Source organism: Microtus oregoni, unplaced genomic scaffold (genome assembly GCF_018167655.1).
Source record: "Microtus oregoni isolate MIOR12 unplaced genomic scaffold, Mior012 000044F_ref0000062, whole genome shotgun sequence".
Taxonomy (NCBI): Eukaryota; Metazoa; Chordata; class Mammalia; order Rodentia; family Cricetidae; genus Microtus; species Microtus oregoni.
In genome coordinates this window covers 1,007,893-1,031,161 of record NW_024543218.1, presented here as the reverse complement: position 1 = coordinate 1,031,161, position 23,269 = coordinate 1,007,893, and the positions used below count along the sequence as shown (strand labels likewise).

General features: G+C 39.7%; 1 protein-coding gene across 2 annotated transcripts in view; it reads right to left on the bottom strand.

Annotated features, from left to right (window-relative positions):
* LOC121434799 (myomesin-1-like) overlaps positions 1 to 23,269 on the bottom strand; it is a 127,544-nt gene that overhangs the window by 15,836 nt on the left and 88,439 nt on the right. For both annotated transcript variants that reach the window (XM_041633771.1, XM_041633770.1), the window contains 7 exons: positions 10,975 to 11,131; positions 10,119 to 10,225; positions 9,962 to 10,006; positions 5,746 to 5,882; positions 4,670 to 4,814; positions 2,868 to 2,927; positions 2,531 to 2,598 (listed from right to left, as the gene is read on the bottom strand). In XM_041633771.1, coding sequence (XP_041489705.1) covers positions 2,531 to 2,598; positions 2,868 to 2,927; positions 4,670 to 4,814; positions 5,746 to 5,882; positions 9,962 to 10,006; positions 10,119 to 10,225; positions 10,975 to 11,131 — 719 coding nt within the window. The remainder of the gene's footprint in view (positions 1 to 2,530; positions 2,599 to 2,867; positions 2,928 to 4,669; positions 4,815 to 5,745; positions 5,883 to 9,961; positions 10,007 to 10,118; positions 10,226 to 10,974; positions 11,132 to 23,269) is intronic.

The window sequence follows — 23,269 nt, the reverse complement described above, 5'->3', positions numbered from 1 at the left end:
TTTAGACAGATTCCATCTTGTGTAGCCCAGGGTGGCCTAGAACACACAGAGATCCATCTGCCTCTGTCTCCCAAGTCCTGGGATTAAAGGTGCATGCCATCACTCCCTGGCCTGTATGGCTGATTAGTGTGGCTGCTTTGCCCTCTGATCTTCAGGCAAGCTTTATTTACTAAAACACAAATAGCCAGGTGGTGGTGGCACACACCTTTAATCCCAGCACTCGGGAGGCAGAGGCAGGCTGATCTCTGTGAGTTCGAGGCCAGCCTGGTCTACAAAAGCTAGTTCCAGAATAGGATCCAAAACTACAGGAAAACCTGTCTTAAAAAAAAACACACAAATAATATACCACTTTATATTCCCAGTGTGCTCTCTCTGCTGCTTGCTCTGTTTGACATGCATGCTCTCAGCTGTTCCTGTCTCCATCCATTGCTCTGCCATCATACACTCTAACCCTCAGGAACCATGAGCTCAATTGAACATTGTCTTTTATAAGATGCTTTGGTCATGATGCTTTATCACAGCAACCAAAAAGTAATTATATATTCATTATAAACAAAAGTATTCATGTTTTCCTACACTGAAAGAATTTCAGCTACGTTGTGGATGTAGCTCAGACAGAGGTGGAGTACAAGGCCCTGCAAAACACACACACACACACACGCACACAGACACACACACACCCTGAAAAAGATCATCTAGCAAGTGAACATAAGAAACAGTACTTTAAACTCTCAATGATCTTCTCAGCTAAAAACAAAATGCTAAGTGTACGACAGCTTAGGATGCTGTTTTGAATCCCCTCCTCACTGATCTTCCCAGAGGCTAAGACCACTGACAATTCCCAACTCCAGTACCTGAAAGGAACATGGAGGCGAGACAGGGAGACACAGCTGGGCACACTCAGCTATGTTTCTGTGCAAATCTCTTGAATTAGAGAAGCTCACCGAATAAGACAGGAGTTGGAGTGGGCCAGGAATAGTCTACCACTTAGAACGCAGATTTAGCATAAAATGAAAGTAACGTGTGATGTTCTGCGATTGACAGAAGGTGGCCACCCTAACCTAAAGGCCAAAGCCATGGCTCCACAACCTGCAGCTTTCTGATCATTAGCATGTGTCTTAGTTAGGGGTTCTATTGCTGCAACAAAACACCATGACCAGAGAGCAAATCGTGGATGAAAGGTTTGTCTGGCTTATACTTCTCCATTGCTGTTCTTCACTGAAGGAAGTCAGGACAGGAACTCAAGCAGGGCAGGGTCCTGGAGGCAGGAGCTGATGCAGAGGCCATGGAGGAGTGCTACTTACTGGTTTGCTTCCCATGGCTTGCTTAGCCTGCATTCGCATAGAACCCAGGACCAGCAGCCCAGGGAAGACACCACCTACCATAGGCTGGGCTCTTCCCTCATTGATCACTAAATGAGAAAATGCCTTACAACTGGATCTCATGGAGGCATTGCCTCAACAGACGCTTCTTCCTCTCTGATGACTCTAGCTTGTGTCAAGTTGACACATAAAACCAGGCAGTGGAGCATGGAACCACAAGTGGAGCATTCCACACCACACAGTCCTGCTTCATTTGCAAAATTATTCAAAATAACGCACGGAATGCCTTCGGGTTATGTCTAAATATATGTGAAACATAAATGAATTTTATATTTGGATTTGAGTTCTCTCAGATATTTCATTATACAAACAAAATAAAAAAATTCCAAAATCCCAAATAAAACAAAATTAGCCCTAAACACCAAGCACTTATGATGCAAATCACTTTGGAGAAGGGGCGCTAAAGCTGTGGCTTGAGAGTTCATGCCAGTCTGTAGCTCGGGTGACACATTCCCTATCACAGTTTCCTGCTGGTTTACTCAGAGCAGTCAACAGCATGACGCCTGTTGCTCATCACTCTGGATTAAATAGCGAAAGAGGAAAAACGGGTCCTTGTTCCACATACATGATGTGGGAGTATCATATATCAATCTGTTGATTTCATTGGTTAAGTAATAAAGAAACTGCTTGGCCCTCATAGGTTAAAACATAGGTGGGTGGAGTAAACAGAACAGAATGCTGGGAGGAAGAGGAAGTGAGCTCAGACTTGGAGCAGAGGCCATGCTCCCCTCTCCTCGGCAGATGCGATCAATGAAGCTCCAACCCAGGATGGACGTAGGCTAGAATCTTCCCTGTAAGCGCACCTAGGGGTGCTACACAGATTATTAGAAATGGGCTAAATTAATACGTGAGAATTAGCCTAGAAGAGGCTAGATATAATGGGTCAAGCAGTGTTTAAAAGAATACAATTTGTGTGTTGTTATTCGGGGTAAAGCTAGCCAGTGGCAGGAGCTGGGTGGTGGAATGCAACCCACAGCTCCTACAACACATACAGTCTCATCTTTATTCCTCCTGAGACGAGTATTTAAAATACATCCATCTCCTACCTTACATTTCTTTTTATTTTTTTATTGATTTTATTGAGCTATATATTTTCTCTGCTCCCCTCCCCTTCAACCATCTCCCACGGTCCCCATGCTCCCCCTTACCTTGCATTTCAATAGTACGTTACATTCACCAGTCACTTCCCAGCTCAAATACTCAGCAAAATGGGGACCTGGGAAATTTTAATGACATAAGCAATCTTTTAATTAGCTGTAAATGCAAGATCAAAGTTCATCTTAAATCTTGAGGCTATTTATGTTTGAAGTAAGATTTTCTTATGATTGTGAGTTTAGTTTTAAAATATTTTAGTATCTACATATTTAATAACAATTATTTTAAATTATTATCTTACCAAGCATTAACATAAGCAGTGCTGTTCACTTAACTTTGCTATAGAAATAACCTTGGAATATTTTATACAAAAAAAATGTCTATTTTTACCTTGTTTCCTGATCCATTCTTGTTGCTGGAATTCAGCTTCTTTCTGGAGCGTCTTATAAACTAGAAATTGAAAAACAAGGAAGTGTGAAATTGAATTGAGCAGCACGAATACGCACAACAACCACCATGCTAAGTGGCCTATTTTCATTACTATGGTATGCAGAGATTGTGATGGCCCTGCTTGTTCTGATTTTTATAGAGACAGCCTTTGAAAACTTAATAGCTTTGTGTATATGTGAGTCTGTGAGTGTGTGTGTGTGTGTGTGAGTGTGTGTGTGTGTGTGTGTGTAGGCTAGAAGTAGACATTGGGTATCTTTACTAACTGTTCTCTACCTTACACACACACACACACACACACACACACACACACACACACAGAGCTGCCAAGACAGGAAATGATGAAGCCACACTGGCTGTTACAAATACAGACATCTATCAGTCTTCGCAGCTTGTGGAAGGGCCACTGTTTAAGCCATGTTGGCTTTCACAGGCGTTTATCACAGCTGCCCTCTGCAGTCTAGTTACAATATATGATTGACAGGTTGCACACATTCAGTACCTTTACATCTTTCTTTCCAGAGTTTAATAACTTAGAGTAAGCACATATTGTTAAAAAATAGTGTCATGGTTTGTATATATACATATCTATATCTATATCTATCTATCTATATCTATCTATATCTATCTATCTATCTATCTATCTATCTATCTATATGGTTCTGTCTGTACTGCAGCTTTCTAGGCTGAAGAATTTAGTAATATGTACTTGTTTGCATGTGAAACTATTTAATTGTGCCTGAAAACCAGGAACAATTTTTGTGCTTTTTTTTTAAAGTAATGTTCATTTCAAGGCAATGGGATACTTTGAGAAGTATTGAATAGATTTTATAATGGGATACTCTGGGAAGTACAGACTAGATTTTGTAAAGGGATACTGTGGGAAGTACAGACTAGATTTTGTAATGGGATACTGTGGGAAGTATTGACTAGATTTTGTAATGGGATACTATGAGAAGTATTGACTAGATTTTGTAATGGGATACTCTGGGAAGTATTGACTAGATTTTGTAATGGGATACTATGAGAAGTATTGACTAGATTTTATAATGGGATACTCTGGGAAGTATTGGCTAGATTTTGTAATGGGATACTCTGGGAAGTATTGACTAGATTTTGTAATGGGATACTCTGGGAAGTATTGACTAGATTTTATAATGGGATACTCTGGGAAGTATTGGCTAGATTTTGTAATGGGATACTCTGGGAAGTGTTGACTAGATTTTGTAATGGGATACTATGAGAAGTATTGATTAGATTTTGTAATAGGATACTGTGGGAAGTACTGACTAGCAACTGTAATGGGATACTATGGGAAGTATTGAGTAGATTTTGTAATGGGATACTCTGGGAAGTACGGACTAGATTTTGTAAAGGGATACTGTGGGAAGTATTGACTAGATTTTGTAATGGGATACTCTGGGAAGTGTTGACTAGATTTTGTAATGGGATACTCTGGGAAGTACTGACTAGATTTTGTAATGGGATACCATGGAAAGTATTGACTAGCAATTATAATGGGATACTCTGGGAAGTATTGATTAGATTTTGTAATGGGATACTATAGGAAGTTTGACTGGATTTTGTAATGGGATACTGTGGGAAGTATTGACTAGATTTTGTAATTTGACTCAGGATACACTAAACACTTCCAGATGCCAGTCACGGGATCTCTTTTAAGCCATGAGGTATTTACACTGAAATAAGTAGCCAAGTGTTCCCTGACTGTCCCTCAGAATTCTTACCATCTCCAATCAGAACAAGAGTAGAGTGGCCAGTTGCTTTTCCATCTTGAATCTGGAATGTGTATGTTCCCTCGTCCTCATCCTGAAGCTTCTCCATGAACATTTCAATAATGCCAGTGTTCCGGTCAATGTGCATCTTGTATTTCTTCGACGTGAAAAGATAAAGAGAGAGAAATCAGAAAGGAAAACATTTGGCTTTGAAGGCAATAACCCTGATAAAATTAAAATGAACCCCAAAGAATCATAATTTTAAAATATCTGCACAACTAAGAAAATTGCTTAAAAATCTTATTCCTGGAAAAGGGAACATTATGTGAGTGTGTGAATTAGACAGGAATTGATTATGAATATTTTGAAATTTCAACAATATGGCCACCCAAACAAGACCTTCACAGTTGATATGCCAATATAGATGGGGTAAATCTCATAAAGCCTCATCCCTAAATGAGAGCTATGGGCAAGCAACGGCTGCCAAGAGAGGGAGAAACAGTCTTTCCTTAGATGAGCCCCCTGATAGGTTATCCAGTCCCAGGTAGTCAACCCTAAGCACATACATATACAAACCACACTCAGTGGACTCAGCAGGTTGTATTAAGAGGTCATGAACTTAAAAGGGAATAGGAGATCATGGGAGGAGTTGGAGAAGAAGTTGGAGGGATAGAAATGATGTATATATAGTACAATGGATGACATTATTTTTAAAAATTAAATATAAATAAAATATTATATATAATATATAATATGATATATTATTATATATAGTAATATATTAATATATATTATATATTATAATTAAAAATATATATAATAAATATATATTTATATAATTTTATATATTTATATATTATATATAATATTTTATATATATAATAAATATATTTATATAAAAATATTATATATATATATATATATTTGGTTTTTCGAGACAGGGTTTCTCTGTGGCTTTGGTGCCCGTCCTGGAACTAGCTCTGTAGACCAGGCTGGTCTCGAACTCACAGAGATCCGCCTGCCTCTGCCTCCCGAGTGCTGGGATTAAAGGCGTTTAATTGGAAAAAAATAGGGAGGGGAAAGCCTACCGGCCCCTCAAAAATTTCCTTCTCGTTAAATATGTAGTTGACTTTGGCGTTGCCAGACAGCTTCTCAGCTTGCATCCAAAACCGAACCTGACCTTTCTCCAAAATTTCAACTGCCAACTCTGACTTAGTTGGGACAGCTAGGAAAAAATAAAAATAGACATAGTAAGTGATCACACTGGCAAACAACAATACTGATATAGACATTCTAACAAGGAAAAAGAGTCAATACCAATAGCAATGCAGACCCCTGCTTCCTTCAAGACACAGAGACAGTGAGCATCATACAGGGAGACCTCAGAATACAGGACAGAGGCCTTGGCTGTTATTCTTGGGATGTCACCCCTATTGAATCATTATTGTCCCAATTGTAAAAACAGGGAAGGTGAAGTGATGTATAGGGGAACATCTGGTTAACATCTGTGACTCTCCACTGCAGCTTTAGTCAAGGTTATTCAAGGGCGTTCACAAGGAAAAATGAAGAGTTCTCAGATGGCCCAGGATGGCCAGCACCTAGCCCTAAGTCTGCTAGGAACAAGCTCTGTAGCAGTCAAGCGGCGGAGATGTCTTTCTTTGCATTTTCCTCTGTCCACTCCATAGAATCTCTACAGGTTTGCTCTGCTTGGACATTCTGTACCGAGGAGATGCACTTGAAGAGAGAAGACAGACTCTGGGGCTGAAACAAGATCCTGAACAGTTGCTCCCCTCCTTAAGCCTGTCAACATGGATATGGTGTGCCTCACTTGACAGTCAGACAATTAACTATGGTACAAGGGGTAACATTAACATACCATGAATAATGATCAGTAATTGGAAGGCAAGTCTCTGTTCTCCCACCAAGTTTACTGACGAGAAAGCTGAATGCTAAGTAAGAGTCATTACATCTAGGCCACAGAGCTAAGCCCGTGATTATCCCTGCTATTCTGAGCTGTTCTTTGTCCCAGTTCCATTTCTCTGATGGACACTGTGGTTTTCCAGTGTGATAAATGTCTGAGTGAAGCAGATAAAGGACAGTCCCCAAGACCAGAGGCCAACCTTACTACAAACAGGTCTTGAGGATGGAAAGCATCATTTAGAAACGTCTGGAGATGCCATCACGGAGGTCCTAACACATGAGTGGTTTGACTTGGAATGGCAATGCAAAGGAAGGGACTGGCTTCCTTGGGAGCCTTTGATGTTCTCTGTCTGACCTGAATCACAAGAATACTGTCTAGAAGAAAAGAGACCACCATGAATTCCCTGAGGGCACAGAACAAACATGGCACGTGCCTACACGGAGGCAGACTTTGTCATGGTTATGGGAACAGCACTGGAGTCAGCCCTTGGGCTTCACCAGCTATATGCAACTGGTCTAGCTGTTAGTCCCCGGCCTCATGTTCTTAACCTCTAGAATTAAACTACCACAGTACAGAGCCTTTCCAGGTCAGTGTATGTCCAAATGACATATTCCGTATAAATGCCCTAGAAAGGGCCTGGCACATAATAAATGCTGTATAAGTGTTGGCTAGTAGTATTTTGGTATCTGTTTTCCCTCCAGTTGCTTCAATAATTTCCTATAATTACAAAGCATAATGTGTTGACAACTAGGAAATACATAGCAGTGTGTCTATATTTATGGCTATAGGCTTAAGTGTGTGCACACAATACAGTACTTGTATAGATGGGACAAGATGCAGACAAGTTTGTCTGCAGATGACGAACTGGGAGGCAGGATGTTAACGATGCCACATACTCTACCCTCTGACTCACCACAGTGCAACTCAATATCATTACTGGCACAGCAGGCCATATTATTTTCAGATTTTACATCTATACTTTTCATTTATCTTTTCCTTTGCTTAGACACAAATCACCTTCTCTGGCAGTTTAGAAAACATATTATTGGTAGAGTGAAGGTGCATGCTTAATGGCTTTGAAAATATTTTTAAAATGGCTTTACAGAAGAGAATTTACTACATTAAAGGATAAAGGAACCGAATATCTAAAATTTACATTCAGTGAGAAATGAGACTTTTAAAACCTTATAAATATCAACAAAAGGACGTAATGTTTTCCTTGACCAGGAAGAAGTGGGTATGAATTAAAAAATTAGATATGCTGCTTTGACCCTTGTGGAAGATCTCTGAAAATGTTCCTTTAGTGACGTCATCACTGTGGCTTGGGGATTTGATGCTCTTGCTCAGAGTTTGAAACACACCCTTGGGCTTGCCCTTTGTGCCAACCACATTGTCACAGCTCGTCTCTAATAGGAAGCTCGAGTTTGCTGTCACCCCCTCTCCAAGAAGCCACAATTATAATAATCCTTAGGCTTATGTAAGATACAACTTCTCAGTGTAGGGGACAACAACATGAGTCAGCTATGACTTCCTTAATTACACTACCTCCAAGCCTATCTGATCATCAGACTACGGGAGGCCCAGGTAAAGTGAGCTCAGCAGTGACGCCCTGTCTTGACTTCTCTCCCCACCATCTTGTAGCCTAAGTGTAAGTGTTGTTGGGGAAGCTGTTGCCTGGATACGTGAACAGTATTTACTAACTAGATTAGTACTTCTCTCCACTTCTACCAGGCTTGAGTCGAGGATGTAAACATGTACCTTAGAGACAGCTTCTTATTAGGTCCTAAGAACAGTCACAACAGCCAATGCTAGAAAATGAAACCAAAGCCCAGGGAAATGGAAGCGATTTGCTCAGGGTCACAGAACAAAGAATGTCCAGGGAGGCTGTCACCTTCTGTACAGTTTTCAAAATTAACTTTTCAGTCATCATCTACAATAATATCTCCAGTTCCACGGCTAATAAACACACAGAGGAAGTGAGGGCCATGTGCTGGGATCTCCTGGAACTCCATAGTCGCAAAGGAGTAAACATGTGTAAGCATCGGGGGAGCCTAGTTCAAAAGAGGGAGAGCGAAGGATAATAAATATGCCGTGAATATGGAAAACAATTAAATATGCTGTAAGCACCGAGGAGTCTTTTAGGCTCTTCCTTGAAAAGAGGGAGCGTATCTACCACTTTTTAGTCTGCTTTCTCAAACACCAGATTGTTTTTCTCTGGAGGTGTCTCTACTTTGGCCACTGGGTAAGAGATCGTTTCAGACCAGTGAGCCTTTTGGGTGTTATTTTCTTTCCCTTCTCTTAGGTGTCCACGGTGGAGTTTAATCTTTTATAAGGGAGGTGCCTTATTTAGGACGTATAAATAGTTCAGAAGGGCTCTTCTTCTTTACCCTGTTTTCCAAGAGTATAAAGTGTTGTCATTAGATTGCCTTTATTTAGACATTTGAATATTCTATTACAAGCCAGCATTGCAGATTTGCCTAAAACGTATAAATGAGTATTGTTAGGAGATACAAATATGATCCAAAATTGAAGAACATAATTACCCATACTACACCTACGGATCTTCACACAGCTCTGTTGAATGAAGCAGGAAGTGTGTTTCTATTTCTTTTCTTTTTTCTTTCCTCCCCTCCTCCTCCTCCTCCTCCTCCTCCTTCTCTCTCTCTCTCTCTCTCTCTCTCTCTCTCTCTCTCTCTTCTGTTTGCTTTCTTTACAGACAGGGTCCTAGGTAGCGCAGGCTGGCCTCTATCTTCCTATTTTGCTATATAGCCTAGGATGACCTTGAACTTCTGATATTCCTGCCTCTACCTGGGATAACAGGTGTATACCACCACATCTGGTTCAAATCCAGATATCTGTGAGTGCTACAAAGGTACTCTACCAACCATAGCCCCATGAAGTAGTTTTTTTTTATTTCAGTACCTTGGCATTTCTGGAGAAAAATGGCAAAGGAAAGTGTCATTTCTAGAAAGTTCTTCTGTGGACACCGGCATGTGATGTATATCCCAAGCCACTCCTTATCTCTTTTTCTCTTCTCTCCCTCCCTCCTTCCATGCCTCCTTGCCCCCACTTTCCTCCCTCTGACAGGTAGCCCAGACCAGACCATGAACTCACAACTTCCCTGTCTCTATCTCCAGCTTGTATTTTAAAGCTCTTAGGTAAAGACAGGGTTCATGTTGTCTAGTCCAGCCTTGAACTTAGTAGCCCAGGCAGGCTTTGAACTTGCCTTCCTCTTGTCTCCGCCTACAGAGTGACTAAGATCACAGGACTGAGCCATCAGGTAGGGCTTCAAACTCCTCCTAATGTCATGGGAGCTGTCATTTGTTCTATCACAAGGTGACGCTGGTAAAACTAGAATCTGTGACCGCATCTAGGATACTTACTTGGGAACTTGTGCTCCTGACTGAGGGCAAGCAGACGTTTTATTTCTGTGTGGGGAAACAGAAGACAAACCTTTACCTTCTAAAACAAGTGTCACATGATGATAACAGGAAAAATAAAGCAACATCAGACCTAGGAGTGCACAGATTTTAAACTTACCTTCTTCATCTATCAAGTAGCTTGATGCTATCCCGTCAGTGTCTGTCACACCACAAGAATAGATGCCCAAGTCATCTGTCCCGAGGTCTTTGAAGGTCATTTTTGTCCTTCAAAACAAAATATTTTTCTTAGAAATGAGCCTGAAAGGTCTGTGTGACTGTCAACTCACCCTATCGCTGATCCCCTGGACATGAGACTCCTTTCGTGTGGGACACTTGTTATGTCCCTACCCACCTCCTCACTCCCACTAAGCTAAAGTCTGGTAACTCTTGCTGTCTTGGGAGCCTTTTCTGACCTCTAGTAGGATGATGGGGCACAGGTATGAATACCCTGTCTCCAAGCTGTGGTGCATATATATAATACACATCCTCCAAAGACATTTTCCTGGCTGGCTGGGGAATCTAAGTTTTTCTCCTCTTGGGCAGACTGCAGGTGACTCTGGCTGTTTCTATGCTTTCTGTTGCGTCATGGCACCCAGCACCTGTCTGGAACACAGCGTATGAATTAATGAACAGACCAATATTCTAGATTGTTGTGTTTTTTCACTTTGGCGAGCTCCATTACCAGTCATGGTGTCTGTCATCTAAGATCAACTAAACATTTAAATGTTAAGTGAATAAACTAGGAGAAAAGTTGACAATTGAATGTCTTTTTCTTTAGCCAAATGTGTTCTACTCCAAGAACCGTGCATTAGAGGAGTATTTTAAGGCTTATACTGGCTATGTGCTTTTATAACGCCAGACATAAAATAGCTATGACTTCATCTTCTTATTCCCAGGAAGTTAAGTAGGGGTCAAGGAGATTATTTCATATTCTTATGGTGAAACTGGAATGAGTTATTAGAGAAATTCCTTACTTATTGCCCTTGCTTTCGACTTCTAACCGTGGAGAGCCGTCAGTAGGTACATAATCTTTGGACCAGACGAATTCTGACTTGGGCGACATCTGGTCACATTCAAAGTTCAAGGAAATGACTCCATCGTCATCCACGTTTACAACGACCTCTTTGGTACCTAGAGGATCATAAAAAAGGCATTTGGGACTTGTCATAGAAACTAGTTACCTAAGAATTCTTGTGTTGAGATGCCTTCTTTTACTTAGCCTTAGACTAAGAGCTATCCCTGGCCCAGGGATAGGTCCCCAGTGTTCACTGCAATTCAACTTCTATTTTGTAACATGTGATTAACCAAATCTGTTGTGTTTCATACGTGAAGTCAACACTACAGCTCACTGTGTCTGTCCAGAACCGAGGAGAAGCTGACTGACATGGAAGTCACAGTGAGGGATGGATTTGATTGTCATTATGAACAGTCTTAGGCAAAGGAAACGTTGATTTATGACTTTGCTTCAATAAGTCTCCCAAATAAAATAACTGTATTATTTTCTTTTAAAATCTAGGAATCAATCTTGAAATGCATCACATCCCTTGGACTTATCCCCATTTAAATTTGAATATGATTCAGTAATAATCTTCTCTAGGTTGCTGCTAAAATCGCTGAGGTTATGGGGTGAGTGGAAGATGTTCCCACAGACATTCTTCCTTTGAAAAGGACATAATTCTGGGTGAGAGAATGTATGTAATGCTTACTCATTCGACTTTCTCCTAGAAATTTCTCTCTAGACTTTTAAAAAATGTCTTTCTAACCTTTTCTGGTGACCTACTAGATACAGGATTTATTGAAAAACTGACGTCCAATATAGCAATTTAAAGTTTGTACATCAGCATATCTAATGCTAAATCCAGCTTGGAAGAAGCAAAATGTGCTCTACTTATACAAATTCAGTCTTGTATAACTTGGTTTGGTTTAATATAAGGAAAATTGTATTTAGTCTCAGAAAGATACAGTTTTATTCTTTTTCAAGTATTAGAAAACTTTCCTATAGATTTTTTCCCAAAAGGATCTATTTTGTCTGTAGATACCACCATGAAAGCCCATCATCCTGGGCACTATCCAATATAACCATCAATGGCGGCAGAGAGTGCCAATGTCCTACTAGGGACGTTCAAGAAGAAACCGAGCCCAGACAATGAGTGACAGGCTATTGGATCCCGATCCCAATAGCTGACATATTTGTGTTCTTACTGATGGCAATGCACACTTTAACTTCCACATCTGTGTATATGTCCAGAAAGTGATGGTTAACACATATAAAGAGTGGAAAGAACCCTAGTTTAAGCAGATTTTTTGAAGTCTTATTTTAAAGAGATGTTTATTATCATAGTTGACTCATAAGTGACCTAAAATAGCAATCAATCAAATGCTTAATTGTTCCTGAAGTGAAGCATCTGCCATATGGTCCTTGTAAAGTTGTAGGCCCTGTCTTATTTCTGTTCCTGACAGCACATGACTCATGACATAATGCTCACACCCATATTATAAAGTCCTAACCAATGTGCTCGCTGGAATTTAGACAAAGGCTGGTGCTGAAGAGTCTTTGTGCCCAAGTAGTATTACAACACAGAGTTTTCAAGAGTCACTGTGAGAATACAAAGTCAGCATATTTGTATCACTATAATGAGGACAGAAGTGATGGGTGTTAACGAATTCTTTTAACTTTTTGCATAGTGTTTACTTGGGAAGCATTACCAATTATTCATATTTATTATGTTCTTACCTGTAATCCTTTTCCAGAGAAAATGAATCACTCTGCTTGCTCTTTATTATAGTAAAGACATGACTTAAGTTTGTAAAGAAAAGTATTATTTGGGCTAAAAACTTGATTTATTTTTTTCTTCTAAAGCTAAATACTAGAGTTTGACAAACAGGAGCAGTTCTACGAGCTTCACCTTTGTTCCAGTTCTATAGAGAACCTTTGAACTCTAAAGCCTCACCCACTTACAACCTGGCCACAAACCAAGAAATAAAAACACACAGCTCCCTGAGAGTCAATGCTCATGGATCAAAGTCCACTCTTGAGGGTCCTACTCACACTGGAGAATTCCGGACTGTCACATGGAATCTACTTATGTTTCACTAGTGACCAGTTCTGATAACCCTAACTGGTTTCTTCCAGGTTAAGCTTAAATGGAGACGGTTTTCCTATGACTTCTACATCCAGAACAGCCACAAGACTGCTGGCTGAGATAATCCAGCCTCATGAATACTCCAGTCAGGACTGACCATAATCCTAAATTTTCTTTGGGTCCCCATGATATTATCAGCACCCCCAATTAGCAAGAAGTATCCTAGAAAACTACATTCCCCCAAAATAGATTATGGATGTTTGTCTTTGTTTAGAGGGTTGGTTACAAGTTATTATTGGTAATAGTAAGGAAAAAAAACTAAACAAAGGAAATTAGATTCAAGGTTCTTGTTTTGAAAAGATAGGATAAAGGGGCAGATGATTAAATCTACTCTAAAAATAAAAAAGGGAGAATATAGATATGATAAGATAAAAAGGTAGATTACTGAGTCTTTTAAAAAGCAGCTATTAGTTTTAAATGTTTTACATTGGATTGGACTTTTGTATATTATGTACAAATTTTTGTATATTGATACAAATTTGAGATTAATTTTTTTAAAAACATATTGTACATATGTTTCTACTCTTGTTCAAGGTATTGTACCTATACAGCTCGTTTAACAATGTAATGCAAATTTCTAGTCTTTGAAGGTTATTATTACCAGTTTAGGATAATAAGAAAATGCAACTTAGTAATTAGTCACCTATTATAATCAAACCTGTAGTCACATTAGGTAAGATATAGTTTAGATAGACAGGTCATCTTCAAGCACTTCAGATATCTCCAGAATATGGCATTTAAAATGTTTTAATAACATAGGCATTTTTATGACAAAGAGACATGTCTGCTCCAGGCAGCACCAATCTACTTCAGAGAAGATAACGGACATCGAAGAAACTCCACATGGAGTTTTCTTTCTTTGTGGCAAAAGTAAACCACAGGACAACAAAATGACTTTGCCTCAACTGCTGACAGTATGCTGTCCTAATTGGACAAGCAGGACACAAAAGAAAGTGACTTGACTACCAAACATTGTCAAGACATGGAGGGACAGCCCTTCAGAATATCCTGCTTCACAGAAAAGTCTGTCAGATATGCTAAGACTGTAGGTCAGCTGTTTCTGTCATCACTCACATTTTTTTGGAAATCACTTACTGGTACTTCCTGCTTACTCAACTAATATTATTTCCTTCTCAGGTCTCTGCAGTAGTTGAAGACTAGTTATAGTTACAGTTTTCCTTGTTTACCAGATGCAGAAAGCAAGTTATGACAGAAAGTAAATTAGGTATAAGACTTTGGACTCACAAATATGGGATAGATATGGAGTATTTTCTCTGAATTTGTCAAATGCAAATAAACTAGACATTGTTGATGTACTTACTGCCTGTATATATTGTATATAGTCATTGTACTTACTGTATATAGCTTTCTTATATTAGTTTTAGCCTTCTTTTTTATTTCTGGCAAAAGGGGAAATATAGTAATTAATTTGTATTTTAATAAATAAATATTTAAGAATCATAAAGTATTCTTAAATTTACTTTCTGCTGTCTGTGGTGATGGTATCTTTAGGAGATCCTAAAAAGAAATTTTGGGTTAATTGCTAAGTCCTGTGAGAGGCAACTGTATCTAATTTTTTGCACAGTCTACATGTAATGGGAAAGTGCAGGGCTTGTCTCAAGTCCTAGCTAGAGTAGTCTGTTAGGCTGGGTCATCTCAGCTAGCCACACCGAAATTATTCTGAGCAATCTAGTTTCAGCTTCATGGTGCTATCCTACTCCTGGAGGAGTCATCATTGTGAGGCCCCATCTTCCTTATGGAGACTTTTGGGTTAGGTGTGCTCATGGTTCACTGCAAAAAAAACTGATGGAGACTCAAACCCAAAATCATGTGCAGGAAGGTAGATGAAACCTTTTTCTAGAATTAGTTAGTACTCCATGTGACCATTAATATGACAAAAAGTTTAACATATATATATATGTGTGTGTGTGTGTGTGTGTGTGTGTGTGTGTGTGCGTGTGTGTGTTATACCCTATATATATCTTATACCTTAAGAAAAACTGTCTTCTAATTAAGAGGTGTCTCTTGTTCAAATTGAGTCTTTATCAATTTTGATATATCCATAGTTTTTCTTCTTCTGTGGAAACAAAATCAAAAACCCTTCCCCAACATAACACATGGTCTGGTTTCTATTCTGAGGTCAGTAGTACATCTTTAAGTATATTGGTTGATTTAATTCCATAGTTTTTTTTCCCTACTATTCCATGTCTCTCTGCAGCTGTTGTTTCTTTTTCATTAGTATGTAAAAAATTCAAAATTAATAAAGCATTATGCAATCTATTTCCAGGGGGTATTTTTCATCCCTTTTGGTTTATTTAACACGTCCTTTAGAGTTCGAGTTGATCTTTTTATAACTGCCTGTCCTGTAGAATTGTGTGGTAAACCTATAATGTGGTTTATATTATAATAAGCAAAGAACTGTTTAATTTTCTTAGAGACATATGGTGGACCATTGTCTGTCTTTATTTATGCAGGTATACCCATGATGGCCATAACTTATAGCAAATGTGTGATTACCAAATCGGCATTTTCCAAACCCAAAGCAACTGTCCATCGAAAACCTGAACATAAGTTTCAATAGTTTGGTGTACATATTTTAATTTTCCAAATCCTACAAAATGGAACACATTTATCTGCCATATTGCATTTCTTTGAATACCCTTTGTGTTACTTCCTGCAGCTAGTGGTGTTTGGTTGTTTAAAGAACCAGTAGGACACCTTATAATTTCCTTGGCTTGTTGCCATGTAATGGAAGAGTCCTTTTTTAAAACCTTTGCTATTGATATGATGTTTTTTGTGAAAGTATGAGGCCTTTAGTACATTTCCAATCAATAATTGATCAATTTCTCTATTACCTTGTGCTGGAGGACCTGGCAGACCCATATGGGATTGGATGTACATTGGATGATGTCTATTACTGATTTTATCTTGTACCTGAATAAATAATGAAGTCAAATCTGTGTCATCTGATATAAATTCAGCGGTTTCAATATGCTAAACAACTCTTTCCGCTTATTGAAAATCAGTAACTATGTTGAGAGATTCTTTAAAGTCCCTTAGTATCATGAGAATAGCATATAATTCTGACTTTTAGACAGAATCATAAGGGCTTTGTTCCACTTTACTTATATTTTCTGATTTGTAACCTGCCTTTCCTGATTTGTTTGCATCAGTATAGAATGTACAGGCTCTAGTTATTGGTGTGTCCCATACAATATGAGGAAGGATCCAGTTAGCTCTCTTTTTAAGTTGAATTCTCTCGCTTTTGGGATAGTTGTTGTTAATCTCCCCCCAAAAATTACTACAAGCTCTTTACCAGGATTCACTGGTAAACACGTTAAGAACTGAAAACAACCAGAAGGAAGATATACAAACAAACACCTTCTTACCGGTAGAGATATCACTAAATTGCAACCCTGTTCCACAAATAAGTTTGGTACTTATGGCTCTGAGCTGTATGCAAAAAGTGTTAAGTTGGAGTACATGCATCAAAAAGTAGTTATTGAAACAATCTTTTCAATAGAATTTCAAAGTCTTAAAATGAAAATCAGAGAATTGATGATTGTGGTAAACTCAGATAAATAGAACAGTTGGATACTTAAAACCAATATTATTTATTTATTTACTTATTTCATGGTGCTGAGTATCAAACTCAGGCTAGGTTTAATAGCCAAATATTTCTAAACACAGGTGTGTGCCAGGATAGAATGGTCAAGCTTAGTTGATGTCCTCAATAGTGTTGAGAGAAGAAAGGGGACTAACTCATTGAAGCATTACAGAGATTAATTTTTGTAATGTAACTGGTGATATTATATGAAATATGAGGTGAAACAAAAGATGTTGCTTTCTTCTCTATATTTCCTTTCAAATATGCTATTTAAACCTTAACTGATGCATTCCCTTTATCTCAAACATGTGTGAATCTTACCTCATTATCTTATAACTGACATCTAACCTAAGAAATATGATATTTTATAATTTTGGAAAAGAACATGGTTGTTCTTTGTTTTTTATAATTCAATTATAACTTAAAAATAACTAGTTTCTAGGATAGACAGTGATGTAGGAATCAGTTGCAGATTCAGCTAGTATCTAAGCATTTTCCTTGTCTGTGAAACTTTTCTTGGTCAATTATGTCGGATTGGCACATGGTAACATTGTAGCAAGTACAGAGGTGTGAACATTTCTCCAACCTGTGCAAATTTAATTGTACCTATGATGGATGACGGTAGTTAATTTATTTTAATAGTTGGAAAATAAAGAGAACAGATAAAACCAATTTGAACTATTTGGGTCTTAAGGTTTAAAATATAAAATGTTATGAAGATAACTATTTATTTAGTAGCATTTTTATTCTCCAAAATGTTGCCCTGGTTCTTTAATTATTGAGAACAGAATTAAATTCTGTAAAGGTAGAAACTCCATCTTCCATATTTTCTGTACATACATGTTCTGGGCACTGGGCTGAAAATGTGACTTAAAAAAAACATAGTTAAAAACTGTTATGATATTTTGTTGGAGCATGTTCTATTAAAGCTTCCACATGACATAAATATTTTGATAAACGTCAAGTAAAATAAAGGCACTGTCCTAGTGGCCATAGCTTTCCTACTTCATTTTACACGTACTGTCCAAAGCAAGACCCACGTCTGCTGTTCTGCAGTCAAGAAAGGACTCCTGCGAGCAGTTTTATCCAAGGGAAAGGCCAACCCACTTTCCCATGACGTCTGTTGGAAAAGGGAACCCAAGTTTTCAATGACTCGGGATTTTTCAGGAACAACTTGTGAATTTGTTTAAAAACATGAAGGTTCATGCGGAACATTGGGATTAGAGCAGAAAAAATGAAGGGTGATTTTGGACTGACAAGGCTTTAAAGATTGCCCTGAGGCTTCAGAGATGGCTCAGTGATTAGGAGTGTGTTCTCCTATAGAGACCTGCGTTTGGCTCCCAGCATTCACAGCAGCTAACAACCCACGCAGACTCCAGCTCCCCGAGAGCCAACACCCTTCTCTGGACTTCAGAGATAACCTGAGCTCTTGTACACATACCCCCCACATACACATACACATACACACATGCTCAGAAATAAACCTTCAGGAAAAAGAAAAGTTGTCTCTAGTCAGTGCCTCAACCTATAAAAATCCTTACTGTAGACACAGGGCCATCTGATCTCACAGTGATCTCACAGGTGGCATTGCACTGACCTCCCAGTATGAGAAGGAGCTAAGAAATGATCAGGGATAACATAAACCCCTTGAAACTTAATTTAATCTACCCCAATTTTCTCTTTTCTAAAAAAAAAAAAAAGCCAATAAATAGATAATAAAATAATAACAAAAGATCATATGTTGGTGAGCTGTTTACTTCCTGCCCATCTCATAACGAGATGTAATCCTACAGCCTTTTACGTGAGCACTAATAGGAGCTTTCTCATTCTGCTCCATGTGTATGTGTGCATGAGTATGACATATGTGCCTTTGAAATCTTGAAAGAACAGCTAACTCAAACAGAGATGAATTGTTGTGGGCAGTGGCACGTACCACTGAGCAGTCTTGTCACTTGTCACACTTGCCTGACCTGTCATCATGGTCGCATTGCTAATGGCACCCAAACGGTTGGCAAGAAAAAAAAAAGAATTGCAAACAGACAAAAGAACAGAGCAAAGCACGGCATCTTGGGAGCAGCACTGGCTCAGGTGGGCTCTGTCTGCGAGAGGCAAGCAGAGGCACGGCTCCTTTAAGAGAGGCTTCCTGACTCAGCTTTAGCAGCAAAAATTATGCGGCTCTTTGAAGAGGGTCTGCCACCAAACACTTAAATGGTGTTTATGAGCAGCCTAGCAGCATGCTTCTTGGTGGTGGCATGGACTTTGAAACACCACAGAATTGTGGTAATAAACATGGCTCCCACCAGTACCTCCATCGTGAAGCTAGACTCTCAGGAAGCCAAGGAGTGGTGAAGATCCAAGCGGCAAGGCTGCAGCTTTAATCCTAATCATATCCCTTACCAAATTAAAGACTTATGTGGTCAGAAAAAGATGAATATATACAATAAAGACAGATTCAGACAAAAAATGATAAATAGTTTACAGTGTGTTTAAAAATATACGTAGGCTTGGAAGAGAAAAGGAAAAGGATAAAGTCCTTTAAAAAAAAAAGAAAGAAATGTAGTCAGATATGATGGCACACACCTTTAATCTCAGCACTTAAGAGGCAGAGGCAGAGGCAGGTGTATCTCTGTGAGTTCAAGGCCAACCTCGTCTACAGAGTGAGTTCAAGGGCAGGGCAGCCAAAGATACACAGAGAAACCCTGTCTCAAAAACCTAAATATTAAAAATAAAAATAGAGTAAAACATTAAAGCCATGTAAAGATGAAAAATACACAGAGAATCTGGATACTGTATGTCATTGTGTTGTCTTTGAATTGTTTGACTGCTGAGGAAGGAGAAACATCTGTTAAAACACATTTGCTTATAAACGCTGCTTGATTAATCCAACCTATAAATTTTAAAAATGCCTTGACTTCAACATTTAAGTCAAAGGATATGTTACTTGGAAGAAGTGATTTTGCTTTTGTTTCCACAGGAAATGAGAGGCTGTAGATTCATTCTGAGTTAAGAAAAATCAGGTTTGACCAAGGAAGACCCCCCCCCCCCAAGAAATTTCTAATAGGAGTGGCTGGCCCAAATGACCCAACATTTCAGAGGACCTCTTTTGCAGATTCCTGGAGTTCTACATCCAGAACAGCTTCAAGACTGCTGGCTGAGATGATCCAGCCTCACAGAATATTCTAGTCAGGACTTGGACATAATCCTAAATTTTCTTTAGGGTCCCATAAGATTATCAGCACCCCTGACCAACAGGAAGCCTAGAAAACTAAGCCCACATTCCCAAAACATGTATTATGGATGTTTATCTTTGTTTAAAGTGTTGGTTACAAGTTGTTATGAATAATAATCAGGAAAAAAAGCTAAGCAAAGGAGATTAGAGTCAGAGTTCCTGTTTTGAAAAAAGGGGAAATGCTGTGGGATACTGCTCTTGTACACTTTAAAAATTTGTCACACATTTTGGTTTAATAAAACACTGATTGGCCAGTACCCAGGCTGGAAGTATAGGTGCAGAACCCAGACTAAGAGAATTCTGGGAAGAGGAAAGGCTCAGTCTGCAGTTGCCTCCCAGGCACAGAGGAGGCAAGATAAGAATGCCTCACTGATAAAAGGTACCAACCCACATGGCTAACACAAACAAGAATTATGGGTTAATTTAAGTTGTAAGAGCTAATTAATAATAAGTCTGAGCTAATAGGCCAACCATTTTATAATTAATGTAGGCCTCTGTGTGTTTCTTTGGGATTGAACAGCTGCGGGACTGGGCAGGACAGAAACCTCTGTTTACAAATCATCTTCGTGCCTACCCTGTGGCCTCCACTGGACTTGCCTTTCCCATCTCATCCTTTGCAACCAGTCATGAATTATAAGATGCCTAGGATAACGGGCACACTCTGATGGTACAAGAGTCACACTGCTCAAAACATGGTGGTTGTATTGTTTAACTATGAAATGTACCCCATAGGCTCATGTGGTGGTGCTCATGGTACTACTTTGGGAAGCCCAGAGCCCTTAGGAGCTGGGGCCCACATGGAGGATATAAGTCACTGAAGATGGTCTCCTGTTCCTTCCTAGGTATCCTGTTATAATGTTGGTTGCTCCATCATGTCCTCCTTGCCACATAAACTAAAATCTCTCAAACCATGAGGAAAGTGAATCTTTCCTTCTTTTAAGTTTACGTCAGATAGTTGTCATGGTGATGAGAAAGCTAACATGGCAGCAATTTTTTTCATCTGACAGATTAACTACTATGCAATATAGCAGGCTCTATGCTAAGCCCTCGGGGTACAGAAGAAAAGATATGACTCCTCTTCCAAAGGAGCCAGAGTCTAACATATATTCAAGCCTGGTTAACTTAATTTTTACTTAATTTCTCTGGAGTAGAGTGAGTGCCAGTGTTTCCAGAGTTCCTGGCAGGACTCTAAGACACAGTCACCACTGAGAACAGCTATGGTGGGAGTCCAAGTGGTACTTAGGTATAAGTGCAGTTGTCTGAGTTAGCCAGACAGTTCTGAGTTAGCCAGAACCCCTGAAGTCTCTACTATGAGGCCCCTAGCCTACATTGCCTTCTCAGCGCTGTACCAGGTCCCGAGTCAACCAAGTTTTAGACACTAGAACTGCAAGGTGCACCAGGCTGCTAGCTGAACCCCAACTCATTTCCTTTGGGGAAGTCATTCTTCTAACCTGTTCTGCTGCCGGTGTCACGCTCCTACTTGAGGCCCTGCTTGCTGTCTGGGTTCTCCTATCCATCCCCTGATTCTCCTACCTGCTGCTGTTGCTCTGGCAAGAATACCTGCAAGCTTCAGTGCCTACCTATTGACCTCCAGATCACCCTAGGCCAGGTCTCTCGCCTCCTATCTGATCTGGCTCACCTGGCCTCTACCTCCATTGTTAGTGCGATGCCATCAACAGTAGAAAATACTGTTTAAAAGTACCAGACATCAAGAAGAAAATGTCTCTTTGGGCATCACCAAGTTTACTAAATAGTTCTAACCTGTTGTGTGTGTAGTTTCTTTAGCTAACAAGGGTCTTGGGAAAGCACTACAGGCACACTTAGGCTGTTGTCTGGGCTCTTGTTACCAACACAGTTAGACACAGTTAGCTGGGCAACATCTCCTTAGAGCGTCTTTGACTTCAAAGGGAGGCCAGTGATCCTGCTGCCTCCAGTGGGTTAGGTGAACTTTCAGCTGAAACCCAATTACACTTGAAGTATCTTGTTAGGTGTATTTGTGGTGTGCTGTTACTTGATAAGCTTTACTTTCTATCCAAGAATTCAATAATGTATCACAAGTGAAGGTGTTCTTCTCAAATAAAAAAGGTAAAGGATTTCTATGATCTGAAAAGAAACCAGAGTGTTTTCTGAACCAAGTCTGCAAGTTTCACACCCCAAATCTTGAAATGGATAACATTTCTCCCCCTTCTTCTTCCTATTCATTCTAACACAAAGCAGGCTTAGTAAAAGTAAGGCTTTTTTTTTTAAAGCCTTAGGCTACATTTAAGTTTTGTTAGCCAGCAACTTACAAAACCGTGAATCCTGATTTCTAGCCTATTTGGCTTTGCAGAATTTTATGAATGTCTGTCCTAGCTCTCATTATACCAAGCTCCAGACTCCACTGTTCCCACATGATCATAAACGTGATGAACATACGGTCCTCCCAGGGCACATACAGGGGCTACCATGCAGTAGCAGCTTGAGAAAGTCCTGTTGCAAGAGTGAACACGCCTGCCGGGCAGTGGTGGCACATGCCTTTAATCCCAGCACTTGGGAGGCAGAGGCAGGAGGATCTCTGTGAGTTCGAGACCAGCCTGGTCTACAAGAGCTAGTTCCAGGACAGGCTCCAAAACCACAGAGAAACCCTGTCTCGAAAAAGAAAAAAAAAAAAAGAGTGAACACGCCTGCTGACTGTCACAAATCTGAAAGGTCACCGGGAAGCATTTTGACTTCTTTCCTAAACTGTGAGCAGAGAAAGTATTCAAGTCTGCAGCTGCCGACTAGAGTTCTAGTCCAGGAACTGAATGGCCAAAGCTGCAGCTTTCGGTGCCTGTGCCAAATCAGTAATACAAAACTTTCACCCGGGGGGTCAAGAGCCAATTCCCCAGAGATGGCTATGCTAATGCCACCATTGGCAGCCTTCGCTGAAGGCATGGATTGAGAAATTGATTTGAGTTTTCTTTAATCAAGCTGGGAACCTATAGCTTAAAGGTGCTTTCCTCTACTAGACAGAGAGTTCCCGCATAGAGTAATATAAATTCTCTCTGGGGCGGATGCTGCATGGGAGCCTTTACAGATACATATCCTGGTGCCTTTGTGTGTCTCTTCCTAGCAGTTTTCCGCTTTCTTTGGAACCCTGCAAAGGTTACTATGAGGTGTGGCATTCCCGGCCTCACTCTGTAAAGATCACTTTTGTCAAAGACCTATGTATGAACTAAGGAGCAGATGAAAACAGTCGTGAAGAAACGGGACGTCTTGGGCAGCCTGTTCCTCTGAGGGTGCACTATTGATAGCCTTCAAGTAACCAGAGT